The sequence below is a fragment of the Podarcis vaucheri genome (assembly GCF_965113315.1).
Source record: "Podarcis vaucheri genome assembly, chromosome: 4".
Lineage (NCBI taxonomy): Eukaryota > Metazoa > Chordata > Lepidosauria > Squamata > Lacertidae > Podarcis > Podarcis vaucheri.
Genome location: NC_138762.1, coordinates 74,369,109 through 74,396,484, shown reverse-complemented (window position 1 = coordinate 74,396,484; position 27,376 = coordinate 74,369,109). Strand labels below are relative to the sequence as shown.

The 27,376-nt window shown below is 43.1% G+C and overlaps 1 protein-coding gene across 4 annotated transcripts; it reads right to left on the bottom strand.

The window, feature by feature from the left end:
* Positions 1 to 1,562: 1,562 nt before the first annotated feature.
* LOC309531289 (P2Y purinoceptor 8-like) lies at positions 1,563 to 21,176 on the bottom strand. 4 transcript variants are annotated; one of them, XM_082220662.1, is made up of 2 exons: positions 21,028 to 21,176; positions 1,563 to 4,063 (listed from the first exon to the last, which is right to left on the bottom strand). In XM_082220662.1, the coding sequence occupies exons 1-2, from the start codon at positions 21,064 to 21,066 to the stop codon at positions 2,918 to 2,920; spliced, it is 1,185 nt and encodes a 394-aa protein (XP_082076788.1). In that variant the 5' UTR covers positions 21,067 to 21,176; the 3' UTR covers positions 1,563 to 2,917. The 4 variants fall into 4 exon arrangements, with proteins under 4 accessions (XP_082076788.1, XP_082076791.1, XP_082076789.1 ...); XM_082220665.1 differs by lacking the exon at positions 21,028 to 21,176 and adding an exon at positions 15,674 to 15,794; XM_082220663.1 differs by lacking the exon at positions 21,028 to 21,176 and adding an exon at positions 9,588 to 9,711.
* Between the last annotated feature and the right edge of the window lie 6,200 nt (positions 21,177 to 27,376).

Here is a 27,376-nt window from a genome sequence, read left to right as displayed (position 1 = left end):
ATAAATACGTTTTAGAAAGGGGCAAGATTAGACATGGATGCACAAAGTGTTCCTTAAAAATATAGTAATCAAGACTCCATGAGGTTCGCTCCGCTCCCCCTTTCTTCCCACCCAGGGTGGCCCTGCCCTCTGCCTCTCCCTCAGAGCCAGTGTGGTGTAGTGGTTAAGAGCGATAGACTCGTAATCTGAGGAACCGGGTTCGCGTCTCCGCTCCTCCACATGCAGCTGCTGGCTGACCTTGGGCCAGTCACACTTCTCTGAAGTCTCTCAGCCCCACTCATCTCACAGAGTGTTTGTTGTGGAGGAAGGAGGGAAAGGAGATTGTTAGCCACTTTGAGACTCCTTCAGGTAGTGATAAAGTGGGATATCAAATCCAATTTCTTCTTCTTCTTCTTCTTCTTCTTCTTCTTCTTCTTCTCTCAGGGCTGGGCCTTGGTGGCAGCAACCTCACCTCCTCACCTGCTCTCTAGCAACCACTACGAGCTGCTGAAGTGGGTAAGCCAGCAGCAACAGCCATAAAAAGAAGAAGCAATGGGATACTCCCTTTGCTGCCACTGCTCAGGACACACACTGATTCCTCCTTTTCCTCGGCAGCAGCAGTGGCAGGGGAAATAGGGACATTCCAGGATCAAATGGGAAGCCGGGTTGGCTTTTGTAATTCTGGGACTGTTCCTGGAAAATCGTCACGCTTGGAAGGTATGCTATAATTGCCCAGCCCAGTATGTTAACAAAGCCCACCTGAAAGTAGTGAGAGTCTGAAAGTGCACTGAGTCTATATAAACACACACACACACACACACACTTCCTGAGATTAAGAAAGCTGGGCATGGTGGGGAGGTAACCATGGGTGGTTTTTGAGAGAAAGAAGGGGAGTTCTATTCAGACAACTGACCCATCTAACTCTGCAGAGATGACCAGCAACAACCACCAGGACTTCAGATGGAGGTGTTCCTAGTCCTACTCAGAAAGGCTGCATACTGAACTCAGGATTTTCTGTGTGAGAAGCACATGTTTTGTCACTGAGCCTTCCCCCATGCATTGCTCGTCTGCATGTCTGTGAAGTACCGTTCAGACATGCCTGTGCTACCTTTTCTACAAGGTGTCCACTGCAGTAACATTGCCCGCTGCTTCCTATCACCCAGGGAAAACTTCTCTTTAGTGCTCAATTGGAGCAAACAGCAATTGGGGTTTCCACAGATTACTGTTTGCTAAAGAGCCATGGGTAAGGAGTGGGGCAAGGGGGGAAAGGGGGAAAGCATAGGCCAAGTGGAAAACAGCTCAGACCCATGCTTTCTAGACATGGGACAAGTGGAAGTTTTTACTTTTGAAATTATCACACATACACGCGCACACTAAAAAGCAAGCAAACTTTTTCTTTGGATAACTGGCTCAGGATAATAAAGTGCAATCCTACAATGTCTTGTCTACTCAGAAATAAGTCCCATTGAGCTCATGGGAGGTTACTTCCAGCAAAGCTTGGGTAAAGGAATACAGCCTATTTTTTTTCTAAGCACTTCATGTAATTAAATCAATTCTGCTTATGAAATTGACATCATTCACCATTTTTTACCACAGTATATTGATTTTAATAGGAAAAACACACACCCAGAAAATCCCAACACTGTACTTTCAAAGAACTGAAAAACTTACAAAACTTTCACCTTTAGTTAGGACTAGAATCTTATAAATGGCTTCAGCAACTTCTAAAATTAGCTATAGGATTAAACTCAGCTCAGATTCACATTTTATACAACCATGGATTATACATCGGAGGGTCCTCACACTTCTGGTTTCGAGATCTGTTTGTTGCACTTATCATCCAGAAGATTTCTGAAAAGATTGCAGCTGTGGAATCAGCCACACCTTTATTTATTCCATCAATGAAACACTTAATATGAAATCTCAAATCTCAGTTTAAATCTCATGTAAGACTGCCTAGTGTGTCTTAATATTTTTGTTTACAGTGCCACCAAAGGTCAGTAGTGCTTGCACTTACTGACTTCTCTATGAAACAAGGAAATATACTTTATTGATACCTCCATATTAAGCTTGAAAGTTCTGTTGATCAAATTGTATAAAGCATTAAGTGGAAATTAAAATTGGAAATTAAAAACAATTACTCAAACTTAGAAGGCCGGAAATGATTTAAAAAAAGAGAGAATAATTCAAGAGACAATAGAACTTGTATTTGTACACATACAAAAGTGCAGCCATTGAATATTTCATAGTTAAGTAAGTGGGTGAAGGTGTTGCTGATCTTTGGCGGCACTTTCAAGCTTAATATTAAGATCTCCATAAAGTAGATTTCCTAGATACTATAGCCACAATATGTCAAAACAGAGAGGATTGAGTTGCAAATGGCTTGACTGCCATGAGCTGAAAAGAGATGTGAAAGTGGTGAATGTTAAACATTTATTTTCAGCAAGTAAGTGAATGTCTTTTTAGAATTGGTTCCTTAGGGCAGAACTCCATATTACAGCACATTTGGGCTGCCATGAAAGGCCGTAACCCTGTCTCAAACTCTACTCCAGTCCCTCATAATTTATATTACTTATCCCTTGATGTAATGCCATCATATCATAGTTTTTCCACCCTGGCCCCATATCACTGGGTGATGTTGAAGCAGGCATTGAAATGCATGGCACGATGACATTTCTTCACATGATTAGCTTACTGCCTTTTAAGGAAGGTTTGGGGAGAACATAATATTTGGGTGGATATTTAATAAATAATAAAAATAATGCCATTTGAAGGGAGCAGCACCATGTCTCTCCAGTAACATGTAGTTCTGCCTTTGGTGTTCCTTGATATCTATACCTTCCAATGACACCAGCAGTGGCTTCATTCAATGACACCAGTGCTATGGTTTCATTTTACGGAGCAAAGATGGCACCCGCTTCCCATTTGAACCCCGGTGTCAAAACACACTTTCACTTCTTTGCAAACATGGTCTATGTTCCGCCACCCCTTCCGCGTGTCCGCTTGACATCGATCTTGCCGACGTTGTCCTGGCAGAGAACATGCTTTCCCTTCTACTTTCCCAGCTTTCCATCAGAGGTACCTTCTTGCCGATCACCTGCATGAATGTCTGATAGAACTCCTTGGATGCAAAGTAATAAATGAATGGATCAATGCAGTTGTTGAGGCAGCTGAGGCACAAGGTGAGTTTGTAAATGTAGTAGTAGCCTTCCTGTTTACGGAGGCGGCTGATGATGTGCACCAGCAGGACAAAGTTGTTGGGAGCAAAACAAATGATGAACACCAAGACGACTATGGTGGCCAAGTAGATAGATCGGTTCTTCTGCCCATTGCCATATTTCTTAGAGGCCTGGATCAGCTTCCGAATAATGCTAAAGTAACAGATTATGGTCACTATAAACGGGAGCAAGAAGAAGAAGAAGAAGGGCAGTAAAAGGAAAGCTGCCCATGCCCCCATGCTAGGAAGCATTTTCCACTTAAGCACATCGAAGCATGTGGTAATGTTCAGTTCTTTCACTTCAAAAGTCAGGTCTTCCGCTTCTAATGGCCATAGGGCTAACAGAACAAGAAACCACATTCCAAGGCAGCAGGCAATCGCGTATCTCTTTCTTCTCCATTTCTGGGACGTCATTGGTTTTACCACTCCCAAGTATCGCTCCAAACTGATGCAGGTCATAGTGATTATGGAGCAATACATGTTTGCGTAAAACATCACTGTGACGAAGCTGCACGTGCGCCTGCCGAAAGTCCAGTTGTTCCCATCATAGTGATATTTAATTTGGAAGGGGAAACAGGAAGCCAGTGCAAGATCAGTGATGCTAAGATTAATCATGAAGATGACCGAGGTGGTTCTGGGCTTGATGTGGCAGAAGAGTATCCAGAGGGAGAAAACGTTTCCAGGGATGCTGATGATTGCTGTCAGGGAGTACACAACTGGCAAGGCAACCATGATGACTTGGTTCTGGAGCATGTTAATGGTTGCACTGTCCAGAGTTGAATTGGTACTATTTAAATACATTTCGTATGATGGGCTTGTTGGCGCTTGAATTCTGCAGAATTCTGTCATGTGACTGAGGTCTGCAACCTAGGGTGGAGAAGAGATAAGTGAAAACAACATGTAGCAACAATTACATCGATTTTCCAGCTTCCTTTATGGCTAAATCCATTTCCAGCTATATAAAATCACCACCACCACCAAGTTGCCCTTATATCTTACTATTATGCAATATTGTGATATCTTCAGATTGTTCAGTAAAAAATACTTACATGATTCTTATAGCTGATGTTGCTGTCATAAGTAAAATGCAAAGGCAAGTTGTTCCTGCTATGAACATAATACAAACACAAGCAGTGCTAAAATGCAATATTGCATCAATAGGCACACCCTGAGATTATATTGGATGATATAAAAATAACTGCTTTTATTATAATTATGCTTAATAATGCATCAATTAGGTAGCACTGAGGGGCTGATCAGTGTATACTCAAAGGGTTGGATGCCATGAGCTGTCCTGTCCACTGCAATGAATGGGAAAGATGTTTTGGGGGAGGTAGGACTCTGTGTGTGCCAGTGGCGTAGCGTGGGGGGTGCAGAGGGGGCCGGCCGCACCGGGCGCAACATCTGGGGGTTAGGGTGCGCAAATCCACGGGTTAGGGGGGCGCAAATTACTTGCCTTGCCCCGGGTGCTGACAACCCACGCTACGCCACTGGTGTGTGCATTTCAGTAGGAATTAAAACCCTCAGGAGATTGAATGCTTTCACTTAATTATTTAAGACTTAATTAAGAATTCTCCTTTTGACGAGAGAATTCTGCATGCAGGGTACCACAGGGGAGAAGGCGCTCTCCCCAGGTACTGTCCACATCCTCCCAAATGATGGCAGAATGCCATGGCTCAGCCATGCCCAGACCTCAAAACCTGAGGTTTCATTCTGCAGATTAGGAGCAAGGAGTGCTGGGCCTCCCAGCAGAACTTTGCACTGCCAGTGCCCTGAGGAGCCATCAGATCTCGGCGTCCCCAGGACTAGAGATCTCCACACTAGTTGTCTGGGTCCCTAGCCAACTCTCAGATACTTCCATGTGCTGCCTCTTCCTTCCAAACAGCTCATGTGCAGCTAAGCAGGCGCTTGGGTAGCTGCCTGTTCCATCTACTTGTGCAGCCCTGGGGGAGGATGGGTGGGTCTGTCTGGATCGGAAGGCTCCATTCCTCTCATTCTGAGCTGCTACACTGCTGAAGCAAAAGCAATATAGGGGCAGCTGAGAGAGTTTCTCAAATGCACAGGTCCCAAATCTATGAGCATGTTTAAAGGTTGTGTCAGACCAGAACCACCCCCCTCTTGTACCCTCATACCTAGATGGCTCAGTTTAGGGTGAGGATTTATTGTGGGTAGTGTAGACATTTTTAAAACTTACTAGATCATTGTTTATAACCTATGTTTTGAATAAAACATCCAATTTAGGAAGCTGAGAAGTTTCACAATTTAGGAAGCTCAGACGTTTTGGCATACATGGCCCCAAATCCTTAATGTTTCTCTGTTAAACCAGTCCAGTTTTAGTGGAACTAGAACCAACCAGGTTGACAAAGGTACATTTTCACCAACATTTGTAAAGAATTCGGGGCTGATCTGGCCATAATGAAAGACTTGTTAGGTTCCCGGCAATTTACTATATTATTGTCCCTACCACCACCACAGAATGACAGGACTGGAAAGGGTCCATCAGTTAAGCAGACTTTGTTGCGGTTTCTTTGCATTGGTCAAGTGACAGATTGCTTCCTTTCTTCACGTAACCAATACTGAAGATGGCAGCGATTATAACCATACACCATTTATTGCCAAAACAGAAAGGTCAACCTCAGAGATTAAGCCAAAGATGTAAAAGGCAGAGATTTCCACCCCATATATCTGACTTCACATGACATCTGTGCGTTGACAAATGCAAAGTAAATCAAACTGACCAAAAAATAACCTCACAGCTACCAATTAAGTAATGAAATCTTCAAACCACAGTGTGGATCTTTTGATGAAAAGCATCATATCATTGTGCTACAACTTGAGTCATGCACAAGTGCATCTTATTAGAAAAGATTAAATGCTAAATATTAAATATTATATAGCCAATGGAGTGACCAGAACTGCCATTGTGGACTCAGGGTGTGAGCACACTGTTGATATTTACTGAGATACTATGCCATCATCGTACTGACATTAAATATATTGGCTTTTGAGCTTAGAAAGGAGACAACTAATTCAGTGCACCCCCTCCAAGACCTACTCAAGAGGAGGTGCACCAGCTTGCTGCTTGGAACAGGTCAAGGGATGCTTCTTTGCTGGAAATGCTCGCTGCTTGAAATAGCAGGCAGTTTTTTTGCAAGAAGCAGGTAAATACCTGAACCTTCCACACCAAATGGCAGGCTGGAGAGCCTACACTAGTGGTGAAAAGTCGCTTCATCTTGCTGCTTCATTCTGCAAAGGAACACTGTAAAGTAAAGTAATGCAGAGGGGTGGGGCAGGCTTCCCGTACTGTTATCATACATAAGTTTTAACAGTTGTATAGAAGGGAGGATTTGGAAGGTTCCTCTTTCTGCGTCCCTCAAATGATAAGCAAGCTACACATGCCAACATTTGTAGGTTATCATTTAGGGCAGGGGTCACTAAGCTGCTGCCCATATAGATTTCACTGCTGCCCCAGGGCTCAAGGCTGTTTCTTTTTTAAAATAAGTAAGTCTCTAGGTTTTCTAAAAAGAAAGTTATGTGGCAAAATGTGCAGGTACCTTCTAAGTGGTTTCTGTGAAATGAGAGGGAGTGTGGTTTAGCCACCTTGTGTGTTTTTCCCTGGTACTGAGAAGTGCTCTCTGTTGCTTTTAGGCAACAGCAATGTGTGTGTGTGTGTGTGTGTGTGTGTGTGATTGTATGTGTTATGTGAAACATGGTGTGATCTCCTCCAGGCAGAGGGCCTTCTCGGTAGTGGCAGCCGCCCTGTGGAACACCCTCCCATCAGATGTCAAGGAAATAAACAACTATCTGACTTTTAGAAGACATCTGCAGGCAGCCCTGCCAAGCGAAGTTTTTAATGTTTGATGTTTTATCGTGTTTTTAATATTCTGTTGGGAGCCTCCCAGAGTGGCTGGGGAAACCCAGTCAGATGGGCGGGGTATAAACAATAAAATTATTATTATTATTATTATTATTATTATTATTATTATTATTATTATTAGTCAGGACCAGCAGGACATAGCCAACTTACCATGGATGGTGGGAGTGGCTGCCTCTCTAGTTTTGTGTTACGCCACACACACCAGCTTTTTTGTGACAGCACCCCCAGCACTTTCTCAAAATTCAGAATGTACTCGCTGGTCCAGAAAGATAGGCAACCTCTGATTTATGGGCTCCAAAAGTGAGACCTTCCAGATTTCACCTCTTCTATGCAACTATTCAGAGTACAGGAGGCAGCTTGCTCTGTTGCAGATGCTCACTGTGAAATCACATCCCTCGCAATGCCTCTTAGACATCACAACACCCATTCTGCGGAAATTATTGCCTCTTTGATGTGATGCTGCCTTCCCCACAACAAAGCCCAGAAGTGGGGTCCTAGGCATAGGCACCGCCCTGAACCAGGTGCTGAGACTTGCACCAGCTATTTCTCGTGTGCCATTCTAAGACATAACACACTCTGTGCTTTTGTCTCATATCTATTTGTGCTGCTTGAGAGAAACCAGGTTGACAAATGAAGTATAGCACTTGCATGTGGGGAGGGAGGGGAGAGAGATGAGAAAGGAAGCTTGGATGTGGTTTCCTGTTGGACCACGCCTTAACATATGACCCTTCTGCTGCCAGTTCTGCAAATACACCTGATTTGTATATCCGCTGCTCTTTCAGACAGTAATTGGCAATATGAAAATGGTAAGTCTAGGGTAGAATCTACACACGTATAAAAACCATTCTGAAAATGCTTCTTTAAAAAAATGTTTTTAAAACTACACTGAATTTTCCATAAGGCTCACCATCGCCATGTAATATCACATTGTATATTGCACTTAAAATACACTTAAAACATTTTATTTGCAGCTATATAGATGAGTCCTAGAACAGTTGTGGATTTATTTATGAAATTGCTTGCACATTTAAAAAGGTCTGTGCCAGCACGAGATTTTCTAACGGCCGAAGTACTTTTTCACCGAAATATGTTAATGTTTCAAACGTAGTTGACAACAAGATGTTGGCTTGTTGGTTTCGCTGTTAGAAGTACTTTGACACATTCTTAGAAAAAAATGTGAAGAGATTCAAAACATTCATTTACAGGGGAAACATTTTGTTCTGTTATTTGCATGATTAATTCATTTTATTTATGAGAAACCATAATGTGTCTATCAGAGAAAAACAGGGCAAAAGAAAACATCCAGATAGAAGGCTTTGTGTATATACAAGACAGAATCTCAGAATTGTAGCGTTGGAAGAGACCACGAGGGTTATCTAGTCCAAACCCCTGCAATGCAGGAATCTTTAGATAGAACAGTGTTTCGCTTTTTAAAATAATAGTGCTTTGGATTTTGAAGCAAGGCATCTAAGTCCAAGACCTTGGAAGTAGCCTGTGACTGTCAGAAAAAGAAGCAGCAGTCATAGGCTACCCCTTACCCAAGAGTAAGCTATATCTATCACATTCCCCGACTGAAGTTGAATTCTGAAGACCAGAACTGGTGGCCAGAGACCTTTCCTTTTGTGTAATCCATTGCTGGATCCAACAGATGAATGAGTGAAGTAGCAATCAGGCAAGAAAGGGAAAGGATGTGAGGGAGGAGAACTGCAGCTGAAATAATTGTCCTTCTCAAGATGGTCCTCACACACATAGATGGATGCATTTCACGATATTCATTACACACATCCATCCACCATGCAGATTGCTTAAGAGAGATAGCTATGTCCTTTTTACAACAGCAACCAGTCCACCAATCACAACTGTCACCTCAGTCTTATTTGCATGTTTAGCAACTAACTGCCCACTAAGGACAGGTGCAAAAGCTGTCATCCTTAATAGACCTGGAAGCGAAGAAGAAGAAGAAGAAGAAGAAGAAGAAGAAGAAGAAGAAGAAGAAGAAGAAGAAGAAGAGTTTGGATTTGATATCCCGCTTTATTACTACCAGAAGGAGACTCAAAGCAGCTAACATTCTCCTTTCCCTTCCTCCCCCACAACAAACACTCTGTGAGGTGAGTGAGGCTGAGAGACTTCAGAGAAGTGTGACTGGCCCAAGGTCACCCAGCAGCTGCATATGGAAGAACGGGGAATCATACCTGGTTCACCAGATTTCGAGTCCACCATTCTTAACCACTACACCACAAAGGGCCAAGAATGAGTGCAGGCATAAAGATGCGAACACCTATTACCTGAGAAATAATTGGATGACAATGCAGGGCTTTTGAAGAACAAGGATATTTTCTCTTTAGTTGAATAGTACTGAAAGGGGAAAGGGAAGAAGGCAGCTGAAATAAGGGTGCGTATCAAGCCGCAGACAGAGGCAAGAATCCCAAGGGGATTTACAGGAAGTAAATGGGTCAAAGGAAAGAAAGAGGATGCAAAACAATTTGGGGAGGGAATCTGGGTCTGTGCACTCACCCACTTATTCAGCTGCACTCCATCATGCTGGCCTCATTTCCATCTACATTCCCACCATTTGGTGGGCATCTCACTAGCACATGGCAGTACACGTAATGAAACATTTAGGCTAGCGCGACAGGAAATATTTCTACAGGGTCATGTGCATCACAAGATAAAGGGAGTGTTTTTGACTGCTGATGTTTTTGACTTCCTTTTTTCATAGATTATATCATGCGCAAACTGTCTGGTGCACAGTTTTAAAAACAAACCAAGAAACATCTGTCCAGGCATGCAAGACGCTGATTGTTATTATTATTATTTGCTCACACAGATTGATGGCACTGAAATGGCTGCCACGGAAAGGGAGAGTCAAGTCAACAACCAAAGTTCTCAAAGGAGAACTTACTATAGATGCAATAGATGCTGGGAGAGGGGGAGGCATGGGCATGCAGAATAAGAGGGAAAAGCGGCTTCAGAAATGGGGTTTGGGAGGTGAAGAGCGAGCTTAGTAGTTGTAAGCTTAGAGTGGGAAGAGGAATCTGTAGGACATTAATGGGGGACAGGGGGGTTGGTGAGTGGAGAAGAAGAGAAGAAGAAGAGTTTGGATTTGATATCCCGCTTTATCACTACCCAAAGAAGTCTCAAAGCGGCTAACAACCTCATTTCCCTTCCTCCCCCCACAACAAACACTCTGTGAGGTGAGTAGGGCTGAGAGACTTCAGAGAAGTGTGACTAGCTCAAGGTCACCCAGTAGCTGCATTTGGAGGAGCGGAGATGCGAACCCGGTTCCCCAGATTACGAGACTACCGCTCTTAACCGCTACACCACACTGGCTTCACCCCTGGAGCCAGCAGGGGTGAAGCCCCTAGTTATTGTTATTAATTTATTGCATTTCTCTCCTGCCCATCCTCCCAAAGGTGGCCCAGGCAGCAAATGTTTTTGATGAAAGGTGCAAAAGAAGATTTGCATGAGCCTGGCTGTTTCTGAATGTGGTACACGAAAGGATGCAAAAGCAACAGGTGCCATAGAGACAGCATGCACGTGCTGTTCAGGACTAAAATAACCTGGTCGTTGCACCAAATTGTCACCAAGAAAGTTCAGAAGCCATTTCACTGCAGAACCTCAAATAACTATGCAAATAACGCTTCTGGCAAACAACACACTTCGGGGAACACCGAATCAGCCGCTAAAAGCTACTGAGGACAAGGTGCACTCAGATTGGTGCAAATGAAGTTGCTCTGTTCTAGGATTCTGACTAAGGATATATGAATACTGTATGTCAATCTGAGTTTCTCACTCTGCCAATCTTAATTTCAGTTTCGCGCATTCCTGCACCGGCTTGCAATTTATTTATTTATTTTAACTAGTTAATGTGAAAATTTGTTGGCGTTTTAGTGCAAACATCTCACACTATGCACATTGTTTTGCAAGAAACTTCTCTAATATAATGTGCTTTATATATTGTTCACACAGATATATGTATTTTTGTGCACGTTATTTGATTGGCGAACTGCATCGCAAAGTTTGGAGAAGTGTGAATTTCAAAAGATAGCTGTGTTTCGGTTCACATATCGTTTTGGGAAGTGCATTATTAGTTAGGTTCATATTGAAATTCAAACTAAACCAAGTTTCTCGCCCATCCCTAGTTCTGACCCAATGCAAAAATTATAGACTGAGATTGAGATGAGGCAAGGCTTTCAGAATTCAGTGGCATCCTGGACAGCTTCACGAAGGGTTCAGGCTGAAAACTCCATAAAATAGGGCTGGCCATTGTGGTGGCTCCCCTAGGTTGTTGACTCAATTCCATAACCCCTGACTATTGCTGAGAATTCTTGGGGGGCCCTGTTCCTATCCCAGAGCTACATTTCTCAGAGTTCCCTGTGAAGAGAGATTGATTGCTAAACCACTCTGAGAATTATAGCTATGGGAGGGGAAAAACAAGCCTGCTCACAACTCTCAGCACCTTTAACAAACTATGAGATAGCTCAGTCAGTAGAGCAGGAAACTCTTAATCTCAGGGTCGTGGGTTCGAGCTCCACGTTGGGCAAAAGATTCCTCCATTGCAGGGGGCTGGACTAGATGACCCTCGTGGTCCCTTCCAACTCTACAATTCTATGAGTCTACAAAGTTCCTAGAATGCTTTGGGGGAAGCCATGGCTGTTTAAAGTGGCATCGCAGGTCTTTAAATGTTGGTGTGAATGTGGCCTAGGATTGTTTTTTACTCGGCGACCGAATGCATGCACTTGCGTTCTGGTGTCTTTATTCGACCTGGCTTTACCGTATTTTTCCGTGTATTGGACGAGGTTTTTTGACACAAAAATCATGTCAAAAAACTGGGGTCATCCAATACACGGATAGTGGCATGGGGGGGGGGGGGAGCTGCTGCTGCGCACAGGGAGCGATCTTGGGGCACTGGCTACTGGCACACAGCTTCTCCCGATGCCGCAGCAAGCAGGGAGCGATCTGGGGGCGCTGGCTGGCGGTGCGCAGCTTCCCCCGATGCCGCTGCGTGAGGGAAACACTCCCTTCCTGCACGCAGGAAATGATCTGGGGAGTGTTTCCTGCCCGCAGCTGCGTGGGGAGAGAGGCTCAACAACTTGGGGCCATCTCCCCTCATTATCTTAAAAGTGAGTTCCCCAAATAGGGGAGGTCTTATACACGGTGTGTGTGTGTGTGGAAGAGTTACAAGCAAACTATTTCCATTGTAAAGGGGTTGGCAGGGTGGAGCGGAGAGGAAAACGATATAACCTACGCTGTCTACTGAAAAGTGGCAGACTTTTCCTTTAGCAAAAGTCATTTGTTGAAAACGGGACATTGTGGTCAGGCTTGGTGTTACCACATAGAAGGTAAAATACTGCCAAATGCAGGGCGTGGAAATGCTTTTTGAGTGCATTCAGTGGCGTAGCGTGGGGGGTGCAGGGGGGGGCGGCCGCACCGGGCGCAACATCTGGGGGTTAGGGTTAGGGGGTGCAAATCCACGGGTTAGGGGGCGCAAATCCACGGGTTAGGGGGCACAAATTACTTGCCTTGCCCCAGGTGCTGACAACCCACGCTACGCCACTGAGTGCATTTTGCATTTTAACCCTTTGTCAGAATTGGCATCACCACCCTAAAGGCTTTGAGACTTCCTGCAGGTGAAAAGGCTAGAGGTACTTAGGCTGGACTTAGTGTAGCTCCATTTAAGGGAATATTATATTATGCAGGCAATGAGACTGGGCAACTGTATAGCAGAATCACTATGCTAACACTAGAGAAATGAAAAGGATTAGATCAGGATTAGACCCATCAGTTGGAGGAAACCATAGTCACGTTTCGCTTGTGTTTTCTTCAGAACGTGTCCATAAGCACATACTCTGAGGAGACAGAAATAAGAACTGTGTTTGCTCCAGTGCTTTTTCCTAGAATTTACTCTCTGTAATACAGTGATATAGTTTTCTATGTCCCTTTCGCTTCTTGTATATACATTGATCCATATACAAAAAAATGGGGGGGGGGATAGTTCAGACCCTCCAAGTGCCCCTGTTTTCCAGGGACAGTTCCAGATTTACAGAAGCTGTCCCGGTTTCTGATTTGATCCCTAAATGTCCCGCTTTTCCTTAGCACGTCTATTTTCATCAAAGAAATGTTGGAGGGCATGGAGTTAACCAGCCAATATGTCAACTGAAGGTAGCCCTGTATAGGGAAGGTTTTTAAAAATGTTTTATTATGTTTTTATATATGTTGGAAGCTGCCCAGAACAGATGAACAGATGAATGAATGTAATGCTGGGGAAAAGGAAGATGGAGGACTGGCTGGAAAACAGGCCAAATTAGATTCTAGCCTGATGGATCTGGAATTTCAGTGGCAATAAATCAAACAGACTAAGGACTTTTCCAGCCCGATCCCTATGTATACAAAGAGCTTGTGCCCCTTGTGAAAGAGTGTGCACTCTAGAGCCTTGCAGTGAGGCAGGCCACGGAATATGGACTCATCTACACAACTGCAAATAAAACATTTTAAACGTGTTGTAAAGTGGAATATGCAAATGCGACACTGGATGGGACAATGAGCTATGCAAAATTCAATGCATTTTTCAAAATGGTTTTTTAAAAGCATTTTCACCGTGTTTTTATATATGTGTGTAGATTCTACCTAACTCTATGATGTGCAGGAGGGTCTCCCTTTCCTGGTAATGGCGAGAAGCATTCCACTGTGCCCAGCTGAGGGATAGTGGAGTAGGGGCTTCACATACTTCTTTGTGGGCCACTCACTGTATGTAAAATGAAGCACATAAATAGCTTCTTCCCTCAACCATTTCTCTGTTCAAAATCAACCTCAACCCTTCTTTCCTTCCTTCCTTCCTTCCTTGAATCAAGGCTCTGAACAAAATGTGTTTGAAGGTAAACAGCCCCTGCATTACTGAAAGTTTTCATCCAGGGGCAGCAATTACTCCTGGTTAGCCAAGATGACTACGTATATAACTATATTGCAAAAGAAAGAATGCTAGCGGGAATGAGTGAGCCAACAACCATCTTTCTGGCAACATTATTATTGAGAAATTTCAACACTCCACTTCCTAATTGCCCGAAAAATATACAATAGACAAACACACAGAGAGATCATGCTTAATTGTCACCTACATTTGAAAGCAGTCCTCCCCCCAAAAAAATCCTGGACTGTAGTTAACCCCTTAACAAACTACAGTTCCCAGGAGAAGCCATGTGCTTTAAATGTGTTGTATGTACACGACCTCAAAAAGAAAAATAGCCTCTCCTTTGATTGCCATCAGAGAAGCAAGATAAGGTCACTTCCAGACTTACTGTTTATGAGCAATTATCCTGATTTATTTATTTTTTAGACAAGCGTTTGTGGGGAGAGGTTAAATACCACAGACATTCATTCTGATTGGTTTGCAAGGAGGCTATATGATATTTCATCAAGCATAGCCAGTGCATTTTCCTGTCACTTTCTTTACTGCAAAAAGGTCGCGGTGTGAGGAGCAAGAGCACCAAATCAACTTTAATTGCGGAACTAGAATGTACCGGCATGTTTCTGGATCCCACCCCAAAATAGCGATGATCTGGAATCAAGTGTTCTAAAAATAAAAACCTTCAATTCTGATGCATATATAGCAGCTGCCACAGAATGGCCATCTTTGCAGCCTGCGGCATTTGCCTTTGTGCAGTGGACAATGGCTGATTTCCTCCGCAGCACTGTAAGACCTCACCTTTGAGGCCCAGAGCCATCATGCAGAGGATTGCCTGATCTGCTGATGGCAGCTCTGCACACAAACAACTTGCCACGTGGGAGCCGTCACCTCGCAGAGTGGTTTGAAAACAGTGTGGCAGCTGCGCGGGCGCTGCTCGCTCTTGAATGCTGGGGTGTGTTGTAAAGCTGTGAAACAGAAGCCATGAGCAATGAGGAAGTGGTTGCAATGATTTGTATCAAAGTGCAGCGCAAATTGGAGGGTGCATGGCTAAAACCTGTATACAAACTGGAGTGGAAACTTGAAAGTAACCTTTAAACCCTGTTTTGCTAACAAACGGATATGCTAAATAAATATGGCTGTAAACTAAAGAGAAAGAGTCTCTTATACTCAGAGTAGACCCGTTGAAATTAGTAGATTTAAGTACATATATTTCAGTGGGTCTGCTCTGAGTATTAATTAGTTGGCTGTTACTTGATGCACGTAAACTCAGAGGCATATGCAGTGCCGGATTTACGTGTAAGCTAAATAAGCTATAGCTTAGGGCCCCACTCTCTTGGGGCCCCCAAAAAATTTTAACTGGAAAAACCCTGTATGTATATTTCTAAAATATAAGGTAAAAAACAAATAAAATAAAACCTACATACAGCAACAGTGTTTTGTGTTGTGTAGGCTCCTATGATGTAAGTAATGGGCCCCGCCTGCTAGCCTGTTCCTTGAAATATTTGCTCATTTCTATATATAGGGTGCCTACATTCTGCATGGACTGGTTGCATGGCAACCTGTGCAAATGGCTTTAGATACCTATTATGGATTTATTAGCTCCATAAATTACCATATAGCATATATTCAACACACACAAAACAGCGACAATTTGTTGTTGACAAAGGACAGCTGGACATATAAAGGGCCCAATTACCTTCAGTAGCTTAGGGCCTCATCAAATCAAAATCCGGCTCTGGGCATATGCAATATTGTTGAATGGGGCTTATCTGGATTGAGCTTCGGTTTATTGGCTCTCACCCAGTCCATGACTGAGGCAATACAATGGTTCAGAACATCCACTGCCACACATGCGGATGTAAAGGAGAAGTAGAGCTGTGTATCGTCAGCATACACAGCTGGCAACGTGCTCCAAAACTCTGGATAACTGCCCCCAGAGCGATAAATCAGCTGCCTCAGAAGGATAAATCAAGGCTGCAATTAAGTGCAGAATGGGTGGATAACTCTTTAGCCTTTTTATCTCAAGTGGAAATTCTGAGCCTGGTCTTGGATTGGGGCAGTTAACTCCAAGTGTTCAAAAGCGACCCTCAGAACTCTGTCCCCTCAGAACTCTGTAGACTACTCTTCTCACTGTCTATGCTCCCCACCTTCCTCAGGTGCCTTTGCTTGTGTCATTGAACTGTCATAATGCCTCTTGCTTGCCTGGTTGGAAGATGGAGAGATGCATGGTTTGGGTGGGATACCTCTGATTTTGGCATTGGCGGAATGCAGCCTACTGTACAAAGATTAGAAACACATCTATAGCTGTGGCCTCCACTGCTTCTGCCTCTAGTCCTACCTTTTACCAGTAGGCAGTCCCTAGAAGGTTGTCTGTAAGGGCTGAAAAGGGTTCCCCACCCATGCAAGACCAAGCCTTTAACTCAGGTTTCCTCATCCTCGGCCCTCCAGATGTTTTTGGCCTACAACTCCCATGATCCCTAGCTAGCAGGACCAGTGGTCAGGGATGATGGGAATTGAAGAAGAAGAAGAAGAAGAATAGTAGTAGTAGTAGTAGTAGTAGTAGTAGTTTGGATTTGATATCCCGTTTTATTACTACCCAAAGGAGTCCCAAAGCGGCTAACATTCTCCTTTCCCTTCCTCCCCCACAACAAACACTCTGTGAGGTGAGTGGGGCTGAAAGACTTCAGAGAAGTGTGACTAGCCCAAGGTCACTCAGCAGCTGCATGCGGAGGAGCAGGGACGCGAACCCGGTTCACCAGATTATGAGACAACCGCTCTTAACCACTACACCACACTGGTTCCAGATGCTTTGTAGTCTCAAAACATCTGGAGGGCCGAGGTTGAGGAAGCCTGCTTTAACTTGAACCAAATAAGCTTTCCAAGTTCATTAGTGTTTCCATAAAGAGTAAACTTGGGGAAAGGTGATTTCCATTTAAACCTTACAATTTGGCAATATGGAGTGTCAGGCAGTTTGCAGATTGCGTACATGCATGCAAAGCATCCTTGCCTGTGGATTTCTAAATGTTATCTCTTTTATCTATAACACCCTTGAATGCTGAAGGCTGTGCTAGCAGTTGAGATCTGTGAACTAACGGGTAGTTTCTAGATCTTGCTCATGCCAATGAGCAACTTCAGTGAGTGGGGTAGAGCCTGAAGTAACATGTGAATCAGCTCTGAAGTGACCACTTCTCTATCAACCAGCCCCTCCCTTGTTGTTACCAATCATTTCAATTTTCCTGGGTTGGAAGAAGAAGCTGGCAGAGGGGTGCTGGACCATCAGCTCTTCTTTCTGATGATAAGTAGAGAAAAATCACGATTGACATTTATTAATGACTAGAAACCCCTTACGGACTTTCTGCGCAACAAGGAAAAAGAACCTGTGGTATCAGGGTTTGAAGACTATGGGGGGAAAGGTTGGTTTATGGAAAGCAGAAGAGTTGGATGTTATTGTGGAGTAAGAATTTTATACAGGTTTTTAAAGCTGATAGGGAAAAAAAACCCCTGCTGATTCTTCATCTTTTTCCTTCTCATTTTTATCTATTTTATTTTAATTCTTACGTTAAAAATCCTTGATATTTGATGTTTATTTCCGTACACTGATTTTTCTTCTTTCTTTCAAGCTGATAACAATTCAAAACGGCAAAGCTTTTTTGATGATTTCCCACACAACAAGGGGCAGTTAAGTCTGAAAACACCTTTTTGCCACATGCACTTTGCAACAAGGACAACTTGGACAGGATAGAACAAAGGCTTTGGGTCACTTGTCCTGCACCCATAAATGAGTTAATACTTCTGAAAAAGTGGGTGGGGCTATCCTTAGCATGGTGATCATTCTTACTCCTGGGTGATATAGGCCTTCGTTAGTGGAGTGTTCCCTTCATATACACAAATATTGCTGGATGCATTGATGATACAGGAAAGCTGTTCCTGTAGTATACTTTTGTTGTAGTTTGCACAGTCATAACTAATATTCTTACCCTTGCTGCCCACTCAAATAAACCCCTCTCTTGACACTTATTGTGAAAGACAGTCACATGATTAGATCAACATGCATGGCTCCTGAAGCACATAGAATACCATGCTGCAGCAGGGCTGCTGCTGCTTTTTCTCTCACATTTCAAGTCAAATCTATCGAATTTGCCCTGACTGAACCACAGCCATCCTTCAAAATCCACACTGATTTACCAAAATCTATATATTCAGGAGAAATGAAGACACTGGTGAAAATTACATAGAACGGTGCATTATATCAGGAGAAATGGCTTGCAGAAATCTATACATTCATCAAAACTGCATAAAAAATTGTGTTTATTGGGAGAAATAGACACTAAAATGCTGAGCTTTTGAAAAAAAAATGCTGCAGAACTATGGAGAACTGAATTTAATATTGGAAAAATGAGAAACCAAGAGAACAAAAATGATACTAGTTGCAGTATAAGACAATCAGACTGTGTATGGTGTAGCACAAATATATTACCTGCGTTGTTCTTCACAACTGCATTGCTCCTGTGTGTACCATAGTAGGCTTGCATGCACAGAAGGAATGTGCAATATTCACACATATATACCAGTGAATATTGCAGGAGATTTATTGGTGGGGACATCCTCACTACAGGAAGGTCAAGTCACACGATTCCTGGTGAAAGAAGTATTCTCTTCTTTTGAATCCACTTGTGTGAACTGATGGTGCAAACATGGTCTCAGACTATACTTATGATCTTTCCCCTGGGTGACTACTCCAGCTTCAGCTGCCTGGGAGTTTATTCTGAATACCGGTATGTGGTTTCCTACAGATGTACTTTGCTTATCCGAACCCAAACTTTCCTTTTTTTCATTCATGAAACTATGTATATGGTAAATCACAGTCTTCCCACAAAATGCATCGCACCTGGTGTTTCTGTGTTTTGCAAGAATAAACCAGCCAACGTTATAATGGGGGTGGGGGGTGGCGACAACGCTAAAATGCTATTTGAGGTCCTCTACAAATAAATTGTAGGAGATGTCAAAGATATTTACATCATACTCAAGTACTGCAAGTATTTGTTTCGTAGTGAAACCCCAAAGGTAACTATGTACTAATACAGAGGTTTTCATTCTTTTTGGGCCCATGGCTGCCTTGACCAACTACATTCTTTCTGCAGCTGTGGAGCCCAGAAGCCCTGTTATGTTATGTTATGTTATGTTATGCAGAGCCAACAGCCCCTCACCCCTTTTCAAACACCCTCCCTTGTGAAGTGTTCCCTCAGCCTCCTCTCCTCTCCTCTCCTTGGGAGTCCTCTGGACAGTCACAGCTGCTGCCCCTGGTCTCTGAGCTGCCCCACCCCACCCCAAAGAGAGGTGCATCTTCAAACTGCCCCACAGGGGTCTGAGAAGCACCCCTGGCCAGCTCCAGAGGCTCCATTCACCGGGGCAGCTTGTAGCCAGGGCTGCCGCAACGAACAGCCACACAAGCCTTTGGGAGACAGGGAAGCAAGAGGGCATCAGAGGAGGGAGGAAAGGAAAGAGGGACAGAGTCTAGTGTTGCTTGCAGCACCCCTGACCATCATTCAAGGCACCCCAGGGTGCCACGGCACACTGGTTGAAAACCACAGTGGTGAATGGCACGGTTTAGCAGGAAGACACTCCAATGAAAATTTCTGTTACTATATATGGCTGCTTCTTTGCATGTATTTTTAAATGTTTGTATATGAATCTTTTAAGATGGTCTATATCTGTAATGCCTAATAAAGGTTTGGAGAAAGAAAGAAAGAAAGAAAGAAAGAAAGAAAGAAAGAAAACCACTGAACAACTTATAACAGCCTTCCTCAACCTCGGCCCTCCAGATGTTTTGAGACTACAATTCCCATCATCCCTAACCACTGGTCCTGCTAGTTAGGGATCATGGGACTTGTAAGCCAAAAACATCTGGAGGGCCGAGGTTGAGGAAGCCTGATCTATAAGATATACATATATGTGCAGCATATATATAATGTGCATCAAGGATGTGCCTGAACACCAGTCAGTATGCACTTGTACCAGATATAGCAGGGAAGGTATACATATATCATAAGAAGTCAATTAACAACTATTGCATGTATCCAACTAGCCAAAGAGTACATGGGTTTAATCTTGTCAGATTCCTATCTCATCATTACTTAAAGAAACCTATTTTACCTGCATAACAACACAATATGGTAGGTTAGCTTGAGCGACTGGCCCCAAATTGACCAGTGAGCTTCATGCCTGAGTGTGGGGTGCCAGGTCTCCCTAACTCCAACCACTACGTACAGAATGGATTAAAGAACTAATAATAAAAATAACATTAAAGGCAGATAAGCAGATTGGCTAATTCCAAAATGGTACACAGATGGTGAAATGGACTTAGAGGAGCACTAAAGACCGTAAAAACTTTCCTGTACCTGAAATTTTCCATAGGTCAGCAATTGGCAATTATTTTACAATTAAGACAAACTGTTTTAGCCTATGTAAGAGACAATAAGCACAGTTTGCTTTTATGCACTGTGATTTTAAAAATTGCGGTTGAATTCTGCAAGCAACCAAGTTCTGCTTTCGTGGTGATTAAGAGACTGAAAATGTTGCTTTTCTGATAAAGATACATACTAATAATTCTTAAAGGGGTTGTGCGAAATGATTGTCTCCCACACTCTTTCCCCACTAGAACAGCAGTTTCAAAATTGCTACAAATCATTACTTCATTTGTTTGCCTGTCCCAAGTACAGAAAGGTTTATGAAATCATTTGTGTTTAAAATGCAATACAACTTCGCTTTAAAATAGTCAGCTTATACACAACTAATTTAATTTTAAAAGCAGTTCCTAATTTAATCTTAATAATACTTGTGGCTGTTTAATAACACAGTTCCTTTCCCTGAGTTAGTTATTGATTGCGAGCTGTTACGGAAGTTGCTTTGATAGCAATGTGCAATTGGTTAAGCCATCAGTGATCAGACATGACATAATTCACTGCAAGAAAACTTAGGCTCAAACAAGGGACATGAAAAATCACACGTATCTCATAGAATGTAGGTTTTAGATGACAAAGTAGCACTTACCTGCTTTGGTGTGTAGATCATAGCATGCAAGAGCCACATGTGATGGGAAGTAAGTGAGAAGATGTTGTTTTGGCAGCACCCCACAGCTCAGGAAATGACCATACATACATATATATTTTGCAACGGTTAACTGTTTCCTCACTTGTGTGCTGATCACAGATAACTCATGAGACCCCAGTCTGTTTAGCTAGTTATCAAACAGGACCTCTCCTTCTCATCCATAAATGTCAAACTTTCTATTATTAAAGTAGATTGGAATGTTTGGTACCATTTCAAATTATGAAGCAGGAAGATGTTTGTTGGGCAAATGAATCTTCAGATGGGTGTTTCCTTTGCATGCGTCTGTTTATCTGATCTAACAGCTGCCATTTAGTGGTGTATTACATCAGTAAATAAAAGGTAAAAGGTAAAGGATCCCTGGATGGTTAAGTCCAGTCAAAGGCGACTATGGGGTTGCGGCACTCATCCTGCTTTCAGGCTGAGGGAGCTGGCATTTGTCTATGGACAGCTTTCTGGGTCATGTGGCCAGCAGGACTAAACCGCTACTGGAGCAACAGAGCACCATAACGGAAACCAGAGCACACGGAAACATCATTTACCTTTCCGCTGCAGCGGTACCTATTTATGTACTTGCACTGATATACTTTCGAACTGCTAGGTTGGCAGGAGCTGGGACAGAGCAACGGGAGCTCACCCCATCTTGGGGATTCAAACCGCCAACCTTCTGATTGGCAAGCCCAAGAGGCTAAGTGGTTTAGACCACAGCGCCACTTGCATCCCTATCTAGCTCAGCATCCTGTTCTCACTGTGGCCGACCAGATGCCTGTGGGAAACCAGCAAGCAGGATGGGAGCACAAGCGCTCTCTCCCTTCCTATGGTTTCCAGCAACTGGCTTTCAGAAGCATATGGCTTCTAAACTATAGAGACAGAGCATATCATGGCTAGTAGCCACTGATAGACTTGTGCTCTGTGAATTCATCTAATCATCTTTTGAAACCATCCTAGTTGGTGGCCATCACTGCTTTGCGAGAAAGCAGGTTCCATAGTTTAATTCTGTACTGCATTAAATGCTTTCTTTTATCTGTCCTGAATCTTCCAACATTAACCTTTATTAGATATCCACAAGTTGATTTAAGTGTATCACTAGAAACACCTTTCAGACATGCATTTGAATTCCCTTTGAATTTGTTCCCAGCTATCTGGACTGGGAGCCCTGTTGATTTTCTATTTATTTATGGAAGTTTTGACCTCTGCTGAAATAGGTTTGTACAATATTCTTCCTTGCTCATCAGTGATAGGCTATAATTTACGGATAGCTAGTTTTGTAGTTTTATTCATTAAGTTTCAAGGAACTATATAATTTAGAATACTATTTGGTAAAGGTTTTAATTAATTACTGACTGTCAGAAAACACTCCACCTTTCTGTTTTATAGAGAGAAATGTGCATATTTTTTCTTCTTCAGCATATCAGTTAATGGGTTTGAGTTTCAATTCCCAGCCTGATAAAATCAATGATTAAAAAAGTTTAAAGATTTTGTAGCTGAGTTTTTCAGGCTTCACATTCTTTCATTAGACTGAGTAATAATTGCCTATACGCTTTACTTGAAGCTGTGGTCTTTTGTTTAATTTCCAAAATTGAGATGCAATGTAAAAGGTGTTGTTTGATTAGAGTGATTATCCTATTAAATTTTCTTTTTACAGCTATGCACATCCTTGGTTTGTGGCCTTCATAGCATCCCCTACAATAGTTAAATTTGGATTTGAGCCTAAATAAAATGTAATATATTCCATTATCAATTTCTTAATACGTTCCATGGAGCTTTTCCTGTTAAATAAATTTGAGTCTCATCTCCAAACCTATTGGACAGAAGAGTCATAGTTAAGTTGCAATGTAGCCCATAGAGATGAATGGTCTGACATAGCATTAGGAAGAATTTGGCATCCTATAGCTACACCTCTAGGGGGCCAGAATCCAGCACATACCGTACTTTTCCGTGTATAAGACTAGGGTTTTTTAACTAAAAAATTATGTTCAGAATTATGGGTCATCATATACACGGATACAATCTTCCCCCATTTTCTCAATTTGGAGTCCCCCAAAATATGGGGTGTATTATACATGAGGGCGTGTTATACATGGAAAAATACGGTAATTCAATTGTAAGAATGAATAGGACCTAGAGATAAATAGTTGTAGTCCCTGACCCCCTGGGTGCACCCACCAACAGGAATCCACCAGGCGATAGTGCAGTAACAAAAGATGGAATCACATTTCTAATGTGTTAAAAACAAAAGAGAATTGCTTTGCTTTGACCATATAAGAGTCCATCATTCAATTCACAAAAATATATCTTCCCTTCTTGTTTTGGCCAAAATAATGATGACCCCTCTAAAATTGAATTTTCCAGCTGCTGTGAAAAGGTTATTGAAGCATGGATGTTTAGGAAGCCTAGTCTTACTATCCATGTGATGTGTTTCCTTATATAATTGATGGTGTTGTCTCGTTCTGTTAGGTAAGGGGGGCAGTTTCCATTTGTCCCTTCTTGCTTTAGGCTCCTGCAGGTCTCCTATGTTCAATTCATCTTCCTCCCAGGGGACCTTCAATTTCAGTAGTGTTAAGACAGGTTCCACTTCTCCTTTTCTGGTGCCTTTGTGTGGCATGCCATCAATCTCCGTGATGGGAGCAAATGGAAATCCCCATTTATATTTGATCCCTGCCTCCCTGAACTGTTCTGTAGCTGTTTTAAGGGGCTGTGGTGAAAGGGAAAGGGGGTTAATAAGGCTGGAGAGAAGATAGAGCTCCAAAGTTTGTGTGAATACCCATGAAAGGCAGCCATCTGAGCATCAGAAGATGCACACAGATAATTGTATGCCAGAAGGTATTTTTTTTATCAGTTTATCAAACCTTTTAAAAACAGCCATGGAGGTTCCATCCTAAGATGCTGCACGTGCTACAAATTCCAAAATGGACAACTTGGATTGCACCTCCTATAACTGAATCAGAAGAATCTTGCACATTGTGAGGTTGAGAGCCAGTATGGTGTAGTGGTTAAGAGCGGTAGTCACGTAATCTGGGAAACCGGGTTCGTGTCTCCGCTCCTCCACATGCAGCTGCTGGGTGACCTTGGGCCAGTCACACTTCTGTGAAGTCTCTCAGCCCCACTCACCTCACAGAGTGTTTGTTGTGGGGGAGGAAGGGAAAGGAGAATGTTAGCCGCTTTGAGACTCCTGAAGGGGAGTGAAAGGCGGGATATCAAATCCAAACTCTTCTTCTTCTTCTTCTTCTTCTTCTTCTTCATGTTTATTTATTTCCATAGTGAACAGTGCTCAAGGCGAGACAGGTGGGGGGAGGAAGTGAGATCTTTTTTTCTTTGAATTAGGTCAGATTTCATGGCATTCATTGAGAAAGAGTGAGGTGGTTATCGAGCTGCTTTGAAAGAAGTTGTTGCCTCTTTACTGTCAGTGATTTGAGGGAGGGTTCGAGCGTGTACAAGGAAATTTTGGCTTGTGCAGTTGAAGTGGATTAAAGCGTTCCATCACCCTAGCACAACAAAGCAAGCAAATAGACCTTTTCGTTAGGAATGTGACAGGGAAATGCATTGAAAAGTGTGGGATGCTGTGCGGCTGACTGCAGTTCATCGCTAGAAAATGGAATTAATTGAGACCTGGATTAATTATGTCTTGGACACTGCCCTCTTAGAACTTACTCTGTAGAGAAGGAGGACCATATGGGGTGTGTCAAAAAGAGATAGGTTTGAGGAGGTTTTTGGTTCTTCTCTTTTATAGATAAGGGACAGCATACTTTATATCCCCCAGTTTCTCAAATTCCTAGGTGGAGAGGCCAGTAGGAGCTCATTTAAAGTGTGGTTATGCATCAGGCATAGGATCATTGCATTGAGATGAATCTCCAAATGCATGAGAGCAAAGTGCTCATAATACTCCACATACTTTTCATCCTTCTGTACTCTGCTTGCTTTATACAAGCTTGTGACTGCAATAATTATGTGTGGTAATAATTGTTACTTTCAATGTAATGAAAGATGGGTTGCCTCATCCACTCTGGGCATCTTCCAACATATATAAAAGCATAATAAAACATTATACGTTAAAAAGTTGCCTTCAGGTGTCTTCTAAAGGTTATATAGCTTTACCTTGGATTCCGAACACCTTGTGAGTCCAACGTTTTGGCTCCCGAACACCGCAAACCCAGAAGTGAGTATTCCGGTTTGAGAACGTTCTTTGGAACCCGAATGTCCGACACGGCTTCTGCAGCTTCCGATTGGCTGCAGGAACTTCCTGCAGCCAATCAGAAGTCGCGCCTTGGTTTCCGAAAGTTTTGGAAGTTGAACGGACTTCTGGAACAGATTCCATTTGACTTCCGAGGTACTGCTGTATAGTTATTTGTCTCCTTGGCTCGTGGGCCACATAACTCCACACCCTCCAACATTTCTCCAGTGAAAATAGGGACGTCCTACCATACCCTCCAACATGTCTCTGATGAAAATAGGGATGTCCTAAGGAAAAGTAAAAAAAGTAAAAAGTAGAGATATCACCTTGCCAACAAAGGTCCGTATAGTAAAAGCTATGGTTTTCCCAGTAGTGATGTATGGAAGTGAGAGCTGGACCATAAAGAAGGCTGATCGCCGAAGAATTGATGCTTTTGAATTATGGTGCTGGAGGAGACTCTTGAGAGTCCCATGGACTGCAAGAAGAACAAACCTATCTATTCTTAAGGAAATCAGCCCTAAGTGCTCACTGGAAGGACAGATCGTGAAGCTGAGGCTCCAGTACTTTGGCCACCTCATGGGAAGAGAAGACTCCCTGGAAAAGACCCTGATGTTGGGAAAGATGGAGAGCACAAGGAGAAGGGGACGACAGAGGACGAGATGGTTGGACAGTGTTCTCGAAGCTACCAGCATGAGTTTGACCAAACTGCGGGAGGCAGTGGAAGACAGAAGTGCCTGACGTGCTCTGGTCCATGGGGTCACGAAGAGTCGGACACAACTAAACGACTAAACAACAACAACAACAAAGGAAAAGTGGGACATTAAGGGATCAAATCAGAAACCAGGATGGCTTCTGTAAATCCAGGACTGTCCCTGGAAAATAGGGACTCTTGGAGGGTCTGCCTAGGGAGTGCCAGGTAGGGAGGTATTGACCTAGATCATGGGAAAGGGCTATCAAGAGAACATGTCATTAGGTACCCCAAGGGTGACATCACCACCTGTTGAGGTGTCTCCAGTGGCTCTACCTATCAGTGAATAGCCATTCCCTTCTGTGGATGAGTACAAAGGCAAGTGGACCCTAATGACTCCACCTTTGCCTCCAAAGACATGGAGTTGACAGCATTGGCATAAACAAACCTTGCATGCCCAGCCTCTAGGGAGGAGTAGCAGCTTGCTTGCCCAGTCCTGGGACTTGGGATGTCAACCATGTGAATAGCTGTGCCTGACCCACAGGGCAGAGCATGGAACAATGTTGGAACAATGTCCTAGTTTATGCCTAGCCAAGTATCTCAAATCTCTGTTGTGCCTTGTAACCTGTAGACCAATGTTGGGATGCTCGTTTGACTTCCTAATAACACATTTAAATGTTCCAACTGTGATGTGTTCTGAGTCTGATAGAGAGAGCCAGCACACAAAGAGCCACATATGACAGTGAAGTGATCCTTAGAGGCATCCAAGAGCTTGTAAAAGTGCATATATATATATATATATATATATATATATATATATATATATATATGCTTTCGTAGATTTTCACGGGTACAGGAATGCAGGTTTTGGTGTCTTCGGGTGTCTTCCCGTGTAAGAGTCGGGGTGTCTGGGCGACGTTTCGACGAGGTCTCACTCGTCATCTTCAGGCTGGTGCTTTCGGCTTCTTGTTACTGGAACAGAGCAGAATCTGGAGTTTGAGTTCCTATAAATACTGTTGAGGGGTGTGGTGTATAGCCTCCAACGTTCTGGGCAGAGAGGAAGTTCCTGGATTAGTGTGCCTTTTCTTCTTTTGTTCCTTAATTACTTGAGGGATATCTTGAGTGATTTCATGAGTGATATTCTGAATACCACTGGGTGGGTCATTAAGTGTAGATTAGTTGCTAAAGCTTTCGTGTCTTGACCTCTTGAGCTTGTGAAGAGTTTTTCTGAGAAGATGGCTGTGCTGCATTTAGTTGTGCTCTGGCTTGGCTTCGTGTATAGGGGCGAGCTGTGATTTTGTGCCTTGTGCCAGCCAGATCTGTGTAGGGATTGCAGGGGGGTGCAGCATCCGGAGGTGCCACTATAGTTTGGCTACTGGATGGAGTCTGTAATATGTCTGTGGAGAGGGTCTGGGTTTGGGTCTGGTGTGGTT